Here is a 17,367-nt window from a genome sequence, read left to right on the forward strand (position 1 = left end):
CCCTCGGACACCTTCTGTCTGCCTTTTCCCGGCTCGCATCTGGTTAGGGGCTGTGAATCAGAATTCAGAATCTGTGCTGCCCAGAGGCGACAGGCACAGCAGAGAGGAAACACCCAAATGCAATAAATAACGGGCCCGCTCGGGACCCTGCCCCTCCCCCTCCCAGCTACCTCTGCAGGGTCTGCTGGTTCTCCCGCATCAGGGACGAACCCCGCCCCCAAACCACCCCACGCTACGTGGAATTCGGGATACGGCTGTCGCTTCTGCACAGGACGGAGCCTGAGTCATTCGCTTTATAGCATCATTTATGGCATGAACTAGGAACGTAATGTGTTTACACAAACACACGACAATTGTACATCGGCATCTTTACAATATTAAAGGAGTCATATACAAGTCTACAGGCGTTGTTACACAGCGCGGGGCTGGCTGCGGCGCCCCTCCGAGGTTTCCCCACCCGGGTGGAGCCAGCGCGCAGGGAAGGGTGACAAGGCCTGGGATGTCCATCTTTGGGCCTGTCGTCTGGGAGGGAGCAGGTCTGTGAGCACCCCTCGGGGCCAGTCCTTGTTGGAATCCGGGGCCAACAGCCCCAGGTATGCCTTGTGTCCCAGTCTTATTGGCAGGCTAGTGGAACGGTTTAACTCAAATTCGGTGTGCATATTAGTGTGGGAAAATCGGAGCTGGGGACGGCTTCCTGAGCTGGGGACCCAGAGGACGCTGACACATGGGCCCCTTCACCGTGGGGCCCGTTCCTGAGGTAAGGATGCGGTGTGGCCCCGTGGCTGGTCTGGATGGGGAGAGACTTCTGCAGAAGCCCGGGTGTGAGTACACACAGGACTGGAAGCCCCAGGGTATTGGTAGGTCAGGTGACTCACCATGTGTGGCCTGCACCCCGGGTGGCAGCAAAGGTGAGGGTCTCGGATGGTTCCAGAGCCATCCATCCCCCACACCCACCCAGCCCTCCTCCCAGCAGCCCTGCCCCGTGGGGGCCCTGCTTCCGTTCCTATGGTATTGCCACTCTTGCCTCTGTCTCTGGAACAGGGACCAGAGGTCTCCCAAGCCCCACTCTGCGGGCACCTGGGCCCCGGCCCCCGGGAGCTCCTCTGCCACGGGGGCACGCACACGTCCGGCTAAGAACTGAGCACCAGATGAAGAAGCGTTGGTCCTTGTCGGCCTCTCTGGCTTGTGCAGTTAGTTACTTCCATCTTAAATACTGTAGAAAAATAAGCCATCTGTGACGCAAGGAGACCCCGCGGAGTCTGCCACGCGTGGAGAAGGTGAACGGCTCCTCCGGAGTGGGCCGGGAGGCCTCTGCTGACCCTGCCTCGGAGAACGCTGTGCCAGGCCGGGGAGCCGCAGTGCCCCGAGAACTGTCCCCACCGCAGCATCTTTGGGTCACATTAACGGTCCTTCCGCGGGCATGCCTCCGGCGCCCCACGTTCTGTTGCCATGATACCTGGGGTTCCCTGGGCTGGCTTTGGACGCTCCAGCCCCACCCTCAGTCTCACGCCCACTGCTAAGCAGGCACAGGCAGAACTCCCCAGCACCGTTTCCAGGGCCCCGGGGGGTTCCCCAGGGCCACACGGCCTCAGGTGGGCACTGAGGCAGGGCCTAGTCCAGGGGCTCCTGCTTTATCCGGACCGCAGTAGGGTTGGGCTGCGGTCGCCGCTCCTCACGGCAAAGCACGTACTCGCTGAACTGGGAGGAGTCCACGCCACCCCCACAGGATGCAGCCACGCTAAAGCCCCTCTGAAACAGCCTCTCCAGGACCTGCCAGGGAAGACAGAAATGGTCAGCAATGCCCCGCTGCAAGAGTCTGCCTGGCTGGGCCTTGTGGGCAGGTAGGCATCAGCCAGGGCAAGGCCACCCTCCCCTGACAGCCCACAAGTTGAGCAACCACAGGAGGGACAGGAGCAGCCAGACCCCGGGTCCTCCTGAGTGACCAAACCTGGGAAGGCTGCCCCACCCTGCTGCGCCCAGGGGTCCGCAGCCTTCATCCAGAGGCAGAAAGAGTCTTCGGGCCCCTTCTCTTCGCCAGGATGTAACGTGCCCCCTCTCTCTGGAGGCGTGGTCCCAGCCCCTTCCCCCGCCTCACTGAGGCCTGACTCCACAGAGGCTCTGCCCTTGGCCTCTGGGCAGCCACCTGCTTCCCTGAGCTGTGAGTCCCAGATGGTTTGAGGCCTGGGGGCTCATCAGCTCAAGGGAACTCGGGGTGGGGAGAAGGAGGAGCCCTCTTGGGGTCTGAGTCTCTACCAGCTTCCATGTCCACGTGGGTTTATGCCTCTGGGGGGGGGGGGTCTTGTCACTGTGTCTGACCCCTGTGTCCCACAAGTAGTTAAGTTTTGACTGACAGCCTGGGGAATGTGTGCATGGAGGGGGGAGGATGGGACTCTCCCCCCCCCCCCCCGCTCCCCCCCCACAATGCCCACTTTGCCCTCAGGCAGAAATAGGAGTCTGCTCTTAGGTCTGAAAGAGCTGGTGCAGAATAGGCCCCATCCATCTGGGGTTCTCCAGCTCTGAGACGCTTCGGAGGGAGGCCAGTTCAGAACGGCTCTGGGCAGCCATCTGGGCGCCTGCGGCTGTGCGGGTCAGCAGGGTGCGTGAGGGGGCTCCAGGCCACCTCCACTCAGCCTCTGACCTGCCGCTCCTATGGCCTGGGTTCAATTTGAATCGAAAGGGAGACTCTGGGTGTCAAATGAGGCACACTCTGTTGAAAAAACTCTGGGCCATTTTTATAGAACATCCTTTTGGAAAAAAAAAAAAAAAAAGCACGGATCAATTTTTTTAAGTCCATCCCCCAGGCGCCATCATTTAATTATGAGCGGGACATAAATTATGCATCGACACATTGTTGCCTCTTCTGTGAGATGGCACGGAGGGCTTCACCGTTTCAGGGACCGCGCCTCCCTCCACCCATCCCTGCTGCCGGAGGGCTGTGGGGAGGCAGGGGTGAGGCGGGTGGGGCGCGCGCGCGCAGCCCTCACCTGCACGGAGTTGAGCCGGCAGTAGCCGTTGAGCGGGAAGCGGATGACGTGCGTGGGGTCCTGGTTCCAGCCGGCGTTGACAGAGTTGCACATGACGTCCCCAGTCTCGGGGAAAACCTCCTCGATGAGGGCCTTCTCGCCACTGAGCGCGATCCGCTCACCCAAGTCCGGCGTGACCCGCACCACCAGGCAGTCACAGGCGCGGCTGCGGCGCCGCTGCTCCTGCTCCTGCTGCCAGCGCTCCAGCTCGCGCACCATGGGCTGCAGCTGGTAGTACCGCGCCTCCTCGTAGAGCAGGCTGAAGTCCTGTGGGCATGCGCAGAGGGGATGATGGGAGGTGGGGGCTGGTCTTTCCAAGGCCAGCCCCCCACGCCGCCGCCTGGCCCCATGCAATACCGTGGAGCTGCGACCCCCAGGGCTCAGTGTGGACTGGGATGGTTGTACCCATTGTACAGATGGGGGAAATGAGGCTCAGGTGAATGTGTACAGGCACAGGAGTCTAGCCTTGACCGAAAGGCAGCAGTTGGTGTCCACCTTTGCCAGACTCGTCCCACAAGTCCCACACTAGCTCTCTTCCCATCTGGCCCCAAACGCCTGGAGCAGAGAGGGGCCTCTGGAAAGACCAGGGGGCTGCACTAGTGGAGCCTGAGGCTGTGCCTATGTCTGGAGACCTGCTGCCTTCTTAGAATCCCAGAGAAGTGAGGCTGGGCACAGAGCAGCAGCACCCTCATCTGCCCCGGAGGAGCTCACAGCCCAGCAGGGAGGCAGGGCACACCTCCCTGGGTTGGATGTCCCGCATGCTGTCTACCAGCTCTGAGGTCTCTGGTCATCAGTTACCTCCTCAGAGCCTCAGTTTCCTCATCTATAAAATGGACATAAACGCCCGTCTCAGAGAAGGGGGCGAGGGCCAAAGGACAACAAAATGCGCCAGGTGCCGGGCCCACCCCGCTCTAGCAGGCAGGTGAGGAGGTGTCTGGGAGTGGGAAGCCCACCCCCAGGCAGCCGACTCCCAGGCTGGCATGCTCATGCCATCTGTCCCCCAAACACATGTGCACCCATATGTGCCCTGGCCCTGAGTAGCTCAGGACCCATGACTCGGGCCAGTCACTGGGGCTCAGCTCAAGGCTGAGTCAGGAGGCCCAACCCCCAAAGCAGAGCCCATCCTATAGGCCCTACGCCCCTTCCTTCCCACTGCTGGCCCCCCAGCCTCTGGAACCCCTCCGAGGAATGCCCAATTTCCCTCCACAGGGGCTCCCCAGGGTGCCATCCTGGGCATCTGCTCTCATCCACTCCAGAGGTTTTAAACGATATCGGCACACAATTTTTTCTTATGGCCCAGAACTTCTCCACCCGATGCCACACCACCAATTCCACGCAGGAGTGAGGTGTAACACTCCCGCCAGCCCGTTCCACCCCTGGGCCTCCATGCATCCACTCAGGCCGCAAGCCAAAGACCAGGAGGCAGCCTCAAGAATGCCCTGACCCCCCACCGGTCCATACCACGGCCTTCTATGGCCCAGTCCTAAACATAAACCCAGTCTGCCCCTTTGCCCCATCTTTGCTGCCTCCAATCAGGACCAAGGCCTTCAGGAAACTCCCTTGGCCTCCTGCTCCCGCCCCTCACCCTCCTTCTCCACACAGTAGCCAGGGCTAGCAGACCTGTCACTCCCTGCTCACATCCCTGCCACGGCGTTCAGGGTAAAATGCCACCAGCCACATGCCGAGCTAGCCACCAAGGTCCCACCTCAAACAGCAGCCTCCTTTCCCGTCCCCGTTCCTACAGCCCCAGGCTGACACCTTCTCTCTGGTTCTGGACGGTACCAAGCTTCTTGCCACCCTGCCCGCTCACCAAGACCCTCACAGCTGTTTGCCCCTGTTCCTCCTTCGCCATCCAGAGAAGCATCCTTCCCTCCAACCCCCCTGGGGCCAGGTTCTCCATGCTTCCCCTTCACCACGCTTCACTTCCAGGAAACATCTGCTCCCCCACCAAGGGGATTCAAGCATTTCATTGTTGTTGAACATCTGTCTTCTCACTAGATTGTAAGTGCGATGAGGACAGGACCCATGTCTGCCCCGGATTTCATTGTATCTTCAGCCTGACTTTGCTTGTTGGCACCCAGCATCAGTTGGATGGAGGACAAAACAGCCCCAGGGCCATTGGTCCTCTGGGTGTAGGAAGGGAGGGAGGGAGGGAGGGACAATTGCTGGTTCAATGCAGGTCTAAGCTTCCTTCCTCTGGGATCCCCGGAGCCACGGAGGGGCCCAGCACTGAGGCAGCCTCTCAGAGCCAGATTGGCTGCCCTGGACAGGCTCACCCCAAGACCGGGGGATAACCTTTCATTTGAAAGGTATTGAGTTTGCACCAGGCTTCCCCCTGCAAATTGCTGACAAGGAGCACACGTGGGAACCTCTAAGTCCCATAACTCTGATGCACGACCGTCCCTCAACACGGCAAATGAAATGGGGTAAGCGCCACTGCTTAATTGTTGTTACACCCTGATAAATAAGCTAAAAACGTGAGAAAACAAAATTAGTTTAGAAAAACTGATTTAGCCCTCGGCTTCATCGTTTAACTTTTTATGGTTGCCATGACGACCATGGGTCCATTTATTAAGTCACAGCATCCCCTGTGTAATGCCACCGCACAGGCATCGCTGGGGAGCTGCCGGCTGCAGACTTACCTTGAAGTCATCCGGGAGCAGCAGTTTTGACGTCCGCAGGAAGCTCAGGACGTAGCGGAAAATCTCCCCATCCCGGTCGATGAAATAATGTTGCTTTAAACTGTCCAGGACGATGGGTTCAGTGCCATTGAAGAGGCGGCTTATTCTGGGAGAGGGAGACAGTGGGATGTCTGATGGAAGGGCCAGGCCACCTGCCCTGCCCCCACCCCTTAGGGTCTGCCCTGCTGGAGGGGCGGGGGGCCTCACATGGGTCACTCTGGGACTGTACCGGGCATGACGGATGTCCGCATACACCAAGGGCAGCCAGGCTGCAGTCAGGACACTGGCACACGCTGTATACCCAGCCTACACTCACAAGCCACAGCCAGAGAGAGACGCGCCTGGCTGCATGCACCCGTGGACACATGACAGGCTTGGAAAACTACAGTGAGACAAAGACACAGCCTCGTTGCCCCATGCACGCCAACCCCTGCCAGACAGACCCCCCCCCCCCCGAAAACTCCCACTGACCGTCAGATACCCCAGCCCACGGCCACACACCCAGCTAACACGCGTAAGCCCGGCAAGACAGTCTTGGGTCCCACACCTCGCCCAAGCCACACAAATGAGCGGCACACGGACACACCTGGGCGAGAGGCACAGGCTCACACGGTCCCCTCCCTTGCAACACACAAATCACACGCAGACCCGGACGCGCCCAGGCAAAGGACACGCCGGCCAGCGTGAACCGAGCAGAGAAACAGCCGTTTGCACTGGACAAACTCACAGGCAGACCATGCAGTCACCCGCTCAGGGGGCCCTGGGGGAGGAAGAGAGGCAGGCGGGAGGGACAGCATGTGCCACAGCAGACGTGCACTCAACAGCATGCTTGCACACACGCTGCGGTGTGAACGCGTCTGCACGCACCACGGTCTACACAGAAGCACGCACTCCAGTGTGCCCACACGCTGGTGGATGCACACAGACAGGTCCCATCCCGGCACCATGTCCTCTGAAGGGCACTTGGTTCTGACAGAAACACAGGACCTGCAGGATGCTCGTGGGGAGCCCCTGATACCTGTCCCCATCTGCTCCAGGGAGGACCCTGGCCTCAGGGCCAGGGCTGGGGCCTCTCCGACGCCCAGGGTGGCTGGCCCCATCTGGCTGATTCCCTGGCTGCCCCCAGGCCCAGCTGTGGACAGTTAGGAGCCCCCAGGAGGGGTGGGGACAGCCGAGAGCTTGACTCAGGAGCAGGTGGGAGGTTGGCAGTGTCCCCTCAGTGATGACACCCCCAGACATCCTTCAGCAGGCGGGGCCCCACACCAGCTAAACCCTGCCAAGGCGGCAGCTTGTAGGCACAGCCCGGGAGAACGGTGGCCTGGTCTGGGACCGAGGCCTTCTAGCCCAGCCCGCACAGGCTGGTGCCTAAGCCTCCTGCCTCACTGCCCCTACCAGCAAGGACCCTCCAGGGGTGCTCCCCTCTCCACCAACAACCCAGTCCTCCGTCCACTCCAAGTCACTGTTCCTGAGGCCCTGCTCTGCCCGACCATTGTGTGCCACTGCACGTGAGCGGGGCGGAAGCTGAGGGGTTAGAGTCTCCAGAGCCTTGCTCAGAGCCTCCCATCTATACTGTTCCCCACTCTGGTGGCCTGGCACACTCAAGGCGTTGGCCGGGAGGGCCTGCTCAGGTGTGCAGCAGCCATGCAATCATACATTCTCCTTCTGGGGACATGGCCCAGCCCCTGTCCCAGTGGGGCCGTAGAAAAGGCAAGGCTAACTCGTGGACGCGCGTGAGCCGCTCAGAGTCTATGATGTGGCGTGGAGAGGCCCCAGCCTGTGGAACCAGCACTGCCGTCACCCAGACACGACTCATCTCGGGACTCCTCAAGCCATGGAGCCCTCCCACCTCCCCAGGCCCGGGGGACGCAGCCCCTGCTGGAAAGCCTTACGGGCTTCATGGCCAAGTCCCCAAAACCTGACCTCCACAGAGCTTGGGCATTCAGATGTCAGAATGAGGGCCATCCAGCACCCTAGAGACAGATGGGACGAGGCAACACTGCCTGTCCCATGGGCAGTCCTCAGCAGCAGACAGCCGAGGGCCCAAACGTGGCACCAGCAGGAGGAAGGAAGAGCCACACCCACAGGCAAGCCAGCAAGTCCACAGCCTCAGCCTCCCTGTGGAACTTTCTCTCCTGTTCCTGGTTGAGCTCAAACACTCTGTGCAGCAAGCAACATTCTAGGCCACGGCTGGCTGGGGCTCCACACCATCCTGTTGGTCTAGAGGGCTTCCTGGGTCACCCACATTCCAGGGCTGGCTGGGTTCTAGGTTGTCCTGTTGGCCCATGGCTAGAAGGTTCTCAATCCGCCTTACTTTAAGACTGGTTCTAGACCTTACCATCAGTGTCTCTCCAAGGGACAAAGGCCTTCCATGCCCTCAGGATTTGAGGCTACCAAGGATGAGAGCAGCTTAGGGCAGGTTAGGACAATGGTCACAAAAGGACAACCCCCGCCTCCCCCACCCCCCATCACTTTGCAGGGTCTTGGGAGCCAACTCCTTTCTGGGCTACCCTCTGAGAGAGGCTACAGGGTTTTGGGGCGCCTCTGACCCCAGCTGATGGAGGTCTTTTGTTTAAGCTTTGGCTCCAATTTCCCGGATGTTTCGGTGGAAGATTTTATTAGTAATTTGCGGCTTCCCACAGCCGGCATGGATACCAGCTTGGGACTGTGATGGCAGCAGCTAACGGATGTCCGGCAGGGATGAGGGAGGCGGCAGCCCCTGGAGTTCATTTCCAGCCCTGGGTAGCCGTGCTCTGCTCTTTATGGGCAAGGGCTGATGGCTTTCCCTGGGCCACCCAGTGGTAGCACCTGCTCCCTGATGAGCCAAGAACCAGAAGCCCAGACATAGTCCCGTGGGCACGGGCCCCGAGGGTGCAGGGCACTAGCCCCCTGGTCTCACAGCACTGCCCGAGGTGGGACTTTCCTGATACCCAGAACCCCCCGCCTCCTCGGTGACCTTAGCAATCTTCTCCATCGCTTGGTGACTCATACATCAATGCCACTGGGTGAGGGATTGATCTTGGTTTCCGGAATTGGTGAAAAACATTTCTTTTTAATTTTAATGATTCACTGAAAGAAGGATGAGAGAGATCTGAGGGGCTCTTGCCAGCACAGCAGCCCCACCCACCTCCCAGGCCCGGCCTGACTCACTGTCCGCGGACTGTCCTACAGGTCAAGCCGCCCGTTGGCCTCGAGGCCGAAGCTTCAGGCCCTGGGAGCAGCCCTGCCCTGAGCCAGAAGCCATCCAGGCAAGAACAACAGATTCATCGCAGAGCCCCAGCCTCGGGGAAGGCACGCAGACTGCCACCCCCTCCAGGCACATCCTGCCGCCGAGGGTCCCACCTGCCAGATCGCGAGCCACGTGGCCTCGGCTCCCTGGTGAGGAGGCCTGCCCCACCACAGAGCGGCACGATGGGCAAGGATGAGCTGCCCTGTGGGTATGGGAGGGGAGGGCCACCCCCCTGTCCTTGCTGCTCCCAGGCAGCAGCCTGGAGACGCGAATGAGGCAGCCATTCCCTGCAGGCCTGAGCTGCGATGGCTCTAGAAAGGCAAGTGTCTGATTTCAAGAAACACTCTTCAGAGAGGTTGTGGGCAAGGGTTTTATGAATTTCACTCACAAACGTCGCCAACCGATTAAGGGATGATCTATCTCAAACAACCCGGGAATGCCGCAGAAGGCAAAATTGAAATTAAATAAGCAGAATCCATCTCCCATCCTAGACAGAGCTCACAGGCTGCCACTGCCACGTGGCCTCGTGGCTGCGGCCCCGGCGAGGCCCCAAGTTCACCAGTGCCTGCCCCAGGCCTCAGCCTCTGCTGGGCCGAGGGAATGAAGTCCCAACTGCCATCTGTGCCCCAGACTCCCCAAATTCTGAACTGGACTCTACATCCACCTCCAGCATGTGCTCCTAGAGGGAGCACTCCTGCCCCCGTGGAGGGCTCCGCCCTGGCCCTCATCAAGCCGCCATGCGCTAGGACTCCTCCACAACGAGCCTTCACACCAGCGACGAGGCAGACTGACAAGAAGGCTTCCCAGAGATGATCCCTTGGTGTCTGGGGGATTAATTAACTCCTCTTGTTTTTTTTTTAAATGTATAAAACGAGGGTGATACCCTGTAGCCTTGGCCCTCCTGCTGCTCAGCCCTCGGCGGTGGCCGCCTCGCTGTGCCAGGAGCAAGCAGTCGTGGGCTCTGCGTGCAGCGTGCTGTACCATCTCCAGGGGGTGCTCAGAGACCCAGCCCGTCTCTGGTCCGCCCTGCTCCTATGCCAATGGGAAACCAGGTCCCTGGGAGGGATGTGCCCAAGTGGCGGGAGCGGGGGATCTGATAGTGCCCAGCACCTCCCACAAATAGGCCCGGGAGTCAGGAGCTCCAGGAGCTGGGCGGAGAGCCAGGTGCACTGTTGGGATGCTCCTGGTCAGAGACACCTCATCTGCAACTCCCCCTACCTCCCCACCCCTGCCCAAGGGAGCCGGCTGCTACACCCGAGGGTCTAGCAGTGGCCACGCGGACAGACAAAGCTGGAAACTGCAGCTCCCCTCATCCTCCCCCTTGTGTACTTAACCAAGGGTCAGAGTAGGAAACGGGATTAAATACTTCTCTCCCCCCAGGATCCCAAGGAGCATGCAGCATGGCTCACAAATGATCCTTGGCAAAGGCCAGGCCTGAGGCTCGCTCAAGGGGACCCTGAAGGTACCTGAGATTCCCCAGCCAGCTGCTGGCCACTTTCAGGTGGGGCTGGCCCTGCATAAGGGGCTTCTGCCGGTGGGTCGGGAGCTCCACCGGGCACTTTGAATACCACCAGCACAGGGCCACAAGTCCCTGTAGAAAGCATCTTTTAAGGGGTAGACTCGGCCTCCCAAACTCTAGTCCTCCAGGTCCAGGAGAGCGGGAGGGCCCTGGAGAGCCTGAGTGGCTGACAGAGGAGACAGAGCCCACTGGCAGCGGGCTGCAGATGGGACCAACAACCACCGTGTGCCTGGTGCTCCAAGGGGCTCAGCTCTTACCTGGAGTCAGGGTACTTGGTGAGCGTGGCCAGGCTGCTGGTGTACATGTGGCCACCCACATCGATGTGCACGGGTGCGTTGGACTTGGTGAGCTGGGCTGGCAGTGGGATCCCCTGGGCGGCCAGGGGAGACACGGGCGACCGGGTAAGAGACAACCGGGACATGCTTCCTCCCTCCTGGAGATGGAAACAAGGTGAAAACGAGAGCTTCTCCACAACAGAGCTGGGCACTCCCTTTTATTGCCAATGTGATCACAGATCTAATCAGATCACTTCTGCCTGTGCCTGATCACATATTCAGCTGACAAATTATGGCCACCACTGTAATTAAGTGTATTTGCATCATTTTCTTCAAAGAACCAGAGGGAAAAAGAAAGATGCTTATTAGCAATAAGAAATCAAGAAAAAAAATTTTCAAGGTGTCAGCCTCCAGGGGCATAAAACAAACTGCAAAATTCTAATTAAAGGTCGCGGGCTTATGTGTTAGATGTGAAATATCCCCTGACAAACGAATCACCAATTTGTGAATTGGGATTCAGGGGTTTTTGCAAGTTTGTCTCAGTAACGAGACACCTCTAAATTAGTGACTTCCTCAGCACCTAAGGCGTTGAGTTTTATACATGTAGTAAATTTCACATCAAATTAAGAGCATTTTTGTTTCAAAAAATACATAATCGCACAGCCAGTCAACAGCCATCTCTTGACTGCGGCGGCTGGGAGGAAGGGCGGCGGGTAAGCAGGCAGGCGCAGGGGACAAGGGCAGAGAGGGGGCCACCGGCCGCTGCCCCAGCCCACCCTGCTGGCTCTCACCGCAGTGCTGGCGCTGCCGTGGGCGTGAAGCGAGGACCCGCTCGGCCGCTCCTTGCGGTGAGGCATCTAGGCTTCCATCGCTGCCCAGAGTATCTGTGGGGAGCACCGACAAAACCATAGGGCTTTTACTCCTCAGGAGTCGTGGGCGCTGGGTCTCCCAGAGTCAAAGACGCTTGGAATCCTCCTTTCTGCATTTTCTCTCTGGGACCCCCCACCACACAGCCCTCTCCAGATTCCACCCGCCACTACCCTATCCCCACGCTCCAAAGCCGTAGCAGCTTACACGCACACACGCGCGCACACACACACATACATAACACACACACACACACACACACACACACACACACGTGTTTTCTGGGCAGCTCCACGTCTAATTCGGCTAATGACAGTGCTGAAACATATGCTCACCATTATTGCCCCAAAATGTTTCAGAACAAATCTGATTTTCCTGGTATTTTGGTTCAGAGCCATGTTACCAACCGTGTCTCCTCTTGCATCAGCAGAGAGCCCTGTGGACCACAGCTCAGGGAGGATCCCCCAGCCTCCATGGGCTCGGGAGCCCAGGACTCTGAACACCGTCTCCACGGTGTTAAGATGCAGTGTGAGAATGGCCAGTCACAGAGAAGTCTCTTTAGGCAGAAGCCAGGGCATAGGGAAGAGTGAAAGTCACTTAGGAAGCCACCTCTCCCCTAGGGCGCCTAAGAGAGGAAACTTGTCTTTGTTTGCCTGGCCTGCACCTCTGCAGTTTCAACCCAGACCCCCAGAATGGTCTTGTCTGTGCCTAATGTATTCCAGACACCCTCAGGATCACACCCCCCCAAGGCACTAGAGAGCTGGCCGGAAGGAAACAGAGAGCAGCTCAGCACACGGACCCTCCGTTCTGCTCTTCTCCACTAGTGACTTTCCTGTGTGCCACGACCACCTGAAATAAGACTGTCTCTCAGTCACTAGAAGCCACCTTAGGACCCTACCGAAAGGGGGCGGCGTGGGGGGAGAAGAGGTCTATGCAGCTCTCTGCATTGACCTGAGGCTGTCTCATAGGGCACAGTGAACACCAACCCCCTCACACACACACACACACACACACACACACACACACACACACACTGGCTCCCACAAGCCTAACCTGGACTTCTCCGTCGCAGGTTTGACTTTGTGCCTTGAAATTCAACATCCAATTTTAAAACATGGACCAAGGTCCAACGAACGTCAATACTGCACATTTAAGTGAGGTCACCATCCTAGGATCTGTTCTGCCCTCAGTGCTCTGGCAGGTTCCCTGACACGAAACTGGGCGGGGGGTTGCGATTAAACAGTGATGTTTAATTTATACTCTCACTGGGGGGCTACTCAGGGTCTGCGGCTTTTGGCATTCCTGACTTCCGGCCAGCTCAGAAAAGAAATGCAGGTCACTTATCTCAAGGAAGTTCTGAGAAACCAAAACAGACCTCAGGATGGGTTTTCCTGCCCTGGGAGGTTCTGCTGGGGGAGGAGTCACAAGGAAAGCCACAACTGAGGATAAAGTGTGCTGGAAGGGATTCCAATGGAAATTCTATCAAAGCGGACTGCGCAATGTTTTACTCAAGTGACATTTAACACCAAGTACCCATCACAGAAGCTGCTCAATCCTGTTCTCATCCAGCCTCTTCTCCATCACAAGCGCAACCTGATGTTCACTGGCAAACCAAAAAACTCACCGTTGGAAGCCCCAGGCTTTACGCCTCCACCAGAACCTCCAGGGCTGCCTCCGGCCAACGCATCTGTGCTGGACAACGACCCTTTCCCCGACACCACTGCTGAGGTCAGAAGCACAAAAGTGGGTGCAGTAAGAGACGCAAGTTCATTTCTTCAACATCACCGGCAAACCCACGACCCACCACCCAGCCCCAGCGTGCCCCGGCCCTCCCGAGGCTCGCCCAAACCGCCTGTTGCAGGGGTCTCCGCGCTGTAGCGTGCTCCAGGGCCCGCGGGTCTCCAAACTGGCTAGGTATTGACCCGCTTCCCTGAGCTGCGGTGGGAGCCCCGGGTCCCGCGCCCGCCCGCCGCCGCCGCCGCGCCCCGCCCGCCGAGCGGAGGGAAGCGAGCAGAATGCCACGCTCATTTACACACAAAATGATTTTGTGTCCCATTGTGTTCGCAGTTGTTCAGCTCTCTGGGGGTGATTAAACTGGCTGAGCTGCGGCAGCTTGAGACGATTTCACTAAATCGCTTCTTCGTGAAGTCGCTTCTTTGCTAAGCTGTTATTTTAACCATAAAAGGTAAACAGAAGGCGCCTCGCGAGCTCCCTTCAGCTCTGCGCCCTGGGCGCCAGCCGCGGGCGAGAGTGCCAGGGGCCTGCGGAATTGTCCGGGATGGAGGGGGAGGGCGGCGGAGGGAGGCGGGCATGCCACCTGGTGCGCGCCAGCCCCGCCGCAGAGCCCGCCGGCCGGTGTGAACTTCGGGGCGGCCGGAGCCGGCTGGGCCGCGGCCGGCGGCGCCGCGGGGCGGGGGTGGCCACGGAACCGGAGTGCCTGGCAGGGCGGGGAGGGGTGTACGGCGGGGGCGGGGCGGAGGACAAAGTTAAATCAAGAGGCAGACACTTAGAGACCACAGATGGGAAGCTCGCCTAATTAAGGACGTAAAAGCGCTTTTGTTCTCAAAGTTTATTGTTGCCGGGATTAAAAAAAAATTAATTGAAACTAATGCTGTTATTCACTCGTGCAGTTAAATTCCTTCATGCACATTTGAGACACGGAGTGAAAACTTGAAGCTTATCTTTCTGCAGTCGAGGTGGGGGGCAAGGGATGACGGAAAGGCGTTTGGGCTGCGGGAGAGGGGCATTTCCGAATGTGTGCCCCGTGCGCGCGTCCAGGTCAGGGGGTACCCGCGGGCAGCAGGAGCCCGAGGCGTCTCCGCAAGGCCCGCCCGGGGCCCCCAAGACCGCGCGCCTGGGACCACCACCAGCTCGCCGGCCCCCCCGCCCCGTCTCGGACTCGCGCGGTGGGCGTCAGACGACGCACATCTGTCCCGTTAGAGACTTTTTCTCTCTGATTTGGGCGCCAAGCCGGGCCCTGTGCGCCCCGAAGCCCCAGAGGCGTGAGCCCGGGGCTGACCCCGGAAACTCGCTGGCCCTGCAGGGCGCTCGGCCCTGCACTGAGGCCCGAGTGCCGGGACCTGCAACACCACCACCCCCACACCCCGCCCCGCGCGGCAGGAAGCTCGGCGCCCGCCCGCGTGGGGAGGGTCCACCCGGGGCCAGGGCCAGGGCCAGCCCACGTGGGCAACCCCCCCTCCCGCGCCAGGCCTTTGTGCTGGGTGCCCCCGCGCCGCCAGCCCCCGCCGCCCGGCACCGGGACAAAGCAGCCGCCCCTACCCAGGTCCGAACCCCGGCCGAGCTACTTTCTCGGTATCACCGCCACTTTGGGGACAGGGGTGCGCGGCGCCGAGCGGCGGCCGCCCGCGCGGGGCTTACCTCGGAGCCGGAGCGGCGGATCGGGCTCGGGCGCAGCCCCCGCCCCCCGCAGCCGCCGGTCTCGGGCGCCGGGCGCAGCCTGGCCGCCTATGCTCGCTGCGCGGGTCGCTCCGGTCTCGTCCTGGAGTTACTTTCTCTCTCGCCCCCAACCCTCCCCCCACCCACCCCTCCCGCCCCGGCCCCCGCTTCGCGCGGCCCCTCGCGGCGCGGCGCGCCGGGGCCTCCCCTCCCCGCCCTCCCCTCGCCTCCTCCCCTCCTCGCGGCCGCCGCCGCCGCCACCGCCGCCTCCTCTTCGCGCCGCTCTCCGGCTGCCCTCCCGCCGCTCCCACCTCCTCTCCTCCCTCCTCTCTCTCCAGCGGCCTTCCCTGATTGCTGGCGAGAAAACCAGCCCCCCACCCCAGCCCGTAGCCCGCGCCCCGTCGCGGCCGAGCCCGGACGCAAAGGGCAGCGATCCGGCTCCAAATTACCCAGCGCGGCGAGCGCGAGCGGGAGCGCGCGGCGACTCCTGGCTCGGGGCTCGGCTGCGCCGCGGGGCAGAGGATTAGAGTCGCAATTAGCTCCGCGCGCCCGCGCCTGCCGCGCTCGGCGACAAAAATGCGCTGGTTCCCCTCCTTTCGCCGGGCGATCCCCACCCGCCTCTCCCGGAGCCCGAGCCTTCCCGCCGGGGCCTCCGCCAGGACCCTCCCGGGAGCGGTGCGCCCGGGCCCCCGCGCCCTCCGCCGCCCAGCCCCCCGCCCCCCGCCGGCCGGCCACGCGGCGCCCGGGCCTCCTCCGGGCTCGGGAGGGGGCGGGGGAGAAGCTGATTTTAATCATTGTCATTTCATCTGATGTAATATTTCCCCGGGCGCTTTCAGCTGGGCATAAATTTTCGGCTCCCAAATAAGTAACACAGGGCACGTTTCTCACATTTCTTGACTCTTCGGTTACAAAGAGGAGAGCAGCCGCCGCCGCGGCGCCCGGGGGTAGGGGGCGGGACTTGGGAAGAAACTGGGCTGCGAGTCGGCCGGGGCTGGAGCGGAGCCGGGGGCCAGGGCCGCCCCTCCCCCTCCACGGCCTCCCTCTCCGGGTCTCGGCCCCGACTGCCCCTCTGCCGGGGAGCAGCGCCGCCCGTGACGTCTGCGGACACGCGGTCGGCCACCGCGGGGGAGGGGCGCGCGGGGGGCGCCCGGCCCGCAGCCCGCGGCCAGATGCGCCATTTCCTTTCCGCGCGCGGCGCGGTGGAGAGGTCTGCGGCCAAGACTCCCCGCGGCGCCGCGGCCAGCGCCCGGGGCGTCCCTCCCGGGCTCCGGGGTCGGTTGCCCCTTCCTCCTCCGCTCCTACCTCCAACCCCCACCTTCCTCTCGCTCCGCTTTTTCCCTTGCGCCCCGCCCGATCCCCCGCCCCCCCCCCCAACTCCCATTTCCCGACTCCTAGGAAACGGTGCGCCGAGTCTCTAGTGCGCCTGGCCTGCACTGCGCCCCCGTCCGGCTCCGGGGACGCCCGGGCCGGAGCCTGGCTCCCGCTGGAGGGCGGGTGCGCTCCGGCCGGGAGCGGCTCGGAGGCCCCCACCTCGAGCTCCAGCCGGACCTAGACGCCCTCTAGCGGCCTCGCTCACCCGGGGCGCTCGGGGCGGGGGCGGAGGGGGGGGCGGCGCGGGTGGCAGGAGGACCGAGTCAGGGCCTGCTTCCCTTCACTAGGGCACCTGGCGCGTGGAAAGAGCGCCCGGACCGCGCTTCTGTAACTTCTCCACGCGGGAATAAGCAGAAACTTTCCTCCTAAGGGAAGGTTTTATTTATTTATTTATTTTAGAGCTCGAACTACAGGAGAAGGGGGAAATTTTCTCATTAAAGTTACATCCCTGCAGTTAGTTCAATTACTTGATATATGCAGAAGATGTTGTAAATTTATAGATTTAAATAGCTTACAAAGATGCCGCAGGCCCCATCAGTTAATTTCCTTAATTTATGGATTTTTAGCTGCTCCTAGAACAGAAAGGGGGCCTGGAAGTAGGTCAGGGATCTGTGCAACAGCTCCAGCGCGGCCCACGGGCTGCCCACTCAGCTCCCCACGCCCTGGCGCCTGCGGGCTTCTGGCTCCCAGCTCTGGCCTGACAGCAGCACTCTTTGCTGTCCCAGCTGTGGCCAAGCCAGGCCCGGGAGGTCTGCTCTGCTACGGAGCGGAGGCCCCAATCTCTCCAGGGCTGCGCAGGGGCACGGAACAGCAAAGCCCCCATCAACGCTAACCCCACCCGGCCCTGAAGGAATGGACCCAAAGAAAAAACGAAGCAAGTATCCAAATATTTTGATCTCCTGTGTCCTCCCTTAAATACTGGCTGGGACCACAAATGGCGTAGGGTGTGGGTTCCCCAGACTTCTGCAGGGGCAGAAATTACCCCCTTTCCAAGCTTTTGAGTGCTTGG

The 17,367-nt window shown here is 60.8% G+C and overlaps 1 protein-coding gene across 3 annotated transcripts; it reads right to left on the reverse strand.

Annotated features, from left to right (window-relative positions):
- Positions 1-232: 232 nt before the first annotated feature.
- On the reverse strand, positions 233-15,086 carry KCTD15 (potassium channel tetramerization domain containing 15). Of its 3 annotated transcripts, none has more exons than XM_047078294.1 (7): positions 14,970-15,086; positions 13,216-13,314; positions 11,516-11,608; positions 10,707-10,882; positions 5,666-5,810; positions 2,985-3,290; positions 233-1,770 (listed from the first exon to the last, which is right to left on the reverse strand). In XM_047078294.1, exons 3-7 carry the CDS (start codon positions 11,579-11,581, stop codon positions 1,612-1,614), a joined length of 852 nt encoding a protein of 283 aa, XP_046934250.1. In that variant the 5' UTR covers positions 11,582-11,608; positions 13,216-13,314; positions 14,970-15,086; the 3' UTR covers positions 233-1,611. The 3 variants fall into 3 exon arrangements, with proteins under 3 accessions (XP_046934250.1, XP_046934253.1, XP_046934251.1); XM_047078297.1 differs by lacking the exon at positions 14,970-15,086 and adding an exon at positions 13,628-13,880 and having other exon boundaries at positions 13,216-13,311; XM_047078295.1 differs by lacking the exon at positions 14,970-15,086 and adding an exon at positions 13,628-13,880.
- Positions 15,087-17,367: the final 2,281 nt, after the last annotated feature.

Source organism: Lynx rufus, unplaced genomic scaffold (assembly GCF_022079265.1).
Source record: "Lynx rufus isolate CCGP_SWC_20201006 ecotype Redwood Valley unplaced genomic scaffold, mLynRuf1.p SCAF_16, whole genome shotgun sequence".
In the NCBI taxonomy this organism is placed as follows: Eukaryota; Metazoa; Chordata; class Mammalia; order Carnivora; family Felidae; genus Lynx; species Lynx rufus.

Excerpts from the sequence above, each read along its gene's own strand:
- KCTD15 (XM_047078294.1), bottom strand. The coding sequence starts at position 11,581 with ATGCCTCACCGCAAGGAGCGGCCGAGCGGGTCCTCGCTTCACGCCCAC. Across the intron at positions 3,291-5,665 it reads TGCTCCCGGATGACTTCAAG|GACTTCAGCCTGCTCTACGA; the intron begins GTAAGTCTGCAG and ends GCATGCCCACAG. Across the intron at positions 1,771-2,984 it reads GCCGGCTCAACTCCGTGCAG|GTCCTGGAGAGGCTGTTTCA; the intron begins GTGAGGGCTGCG and ends CTTCCCTGGCAG.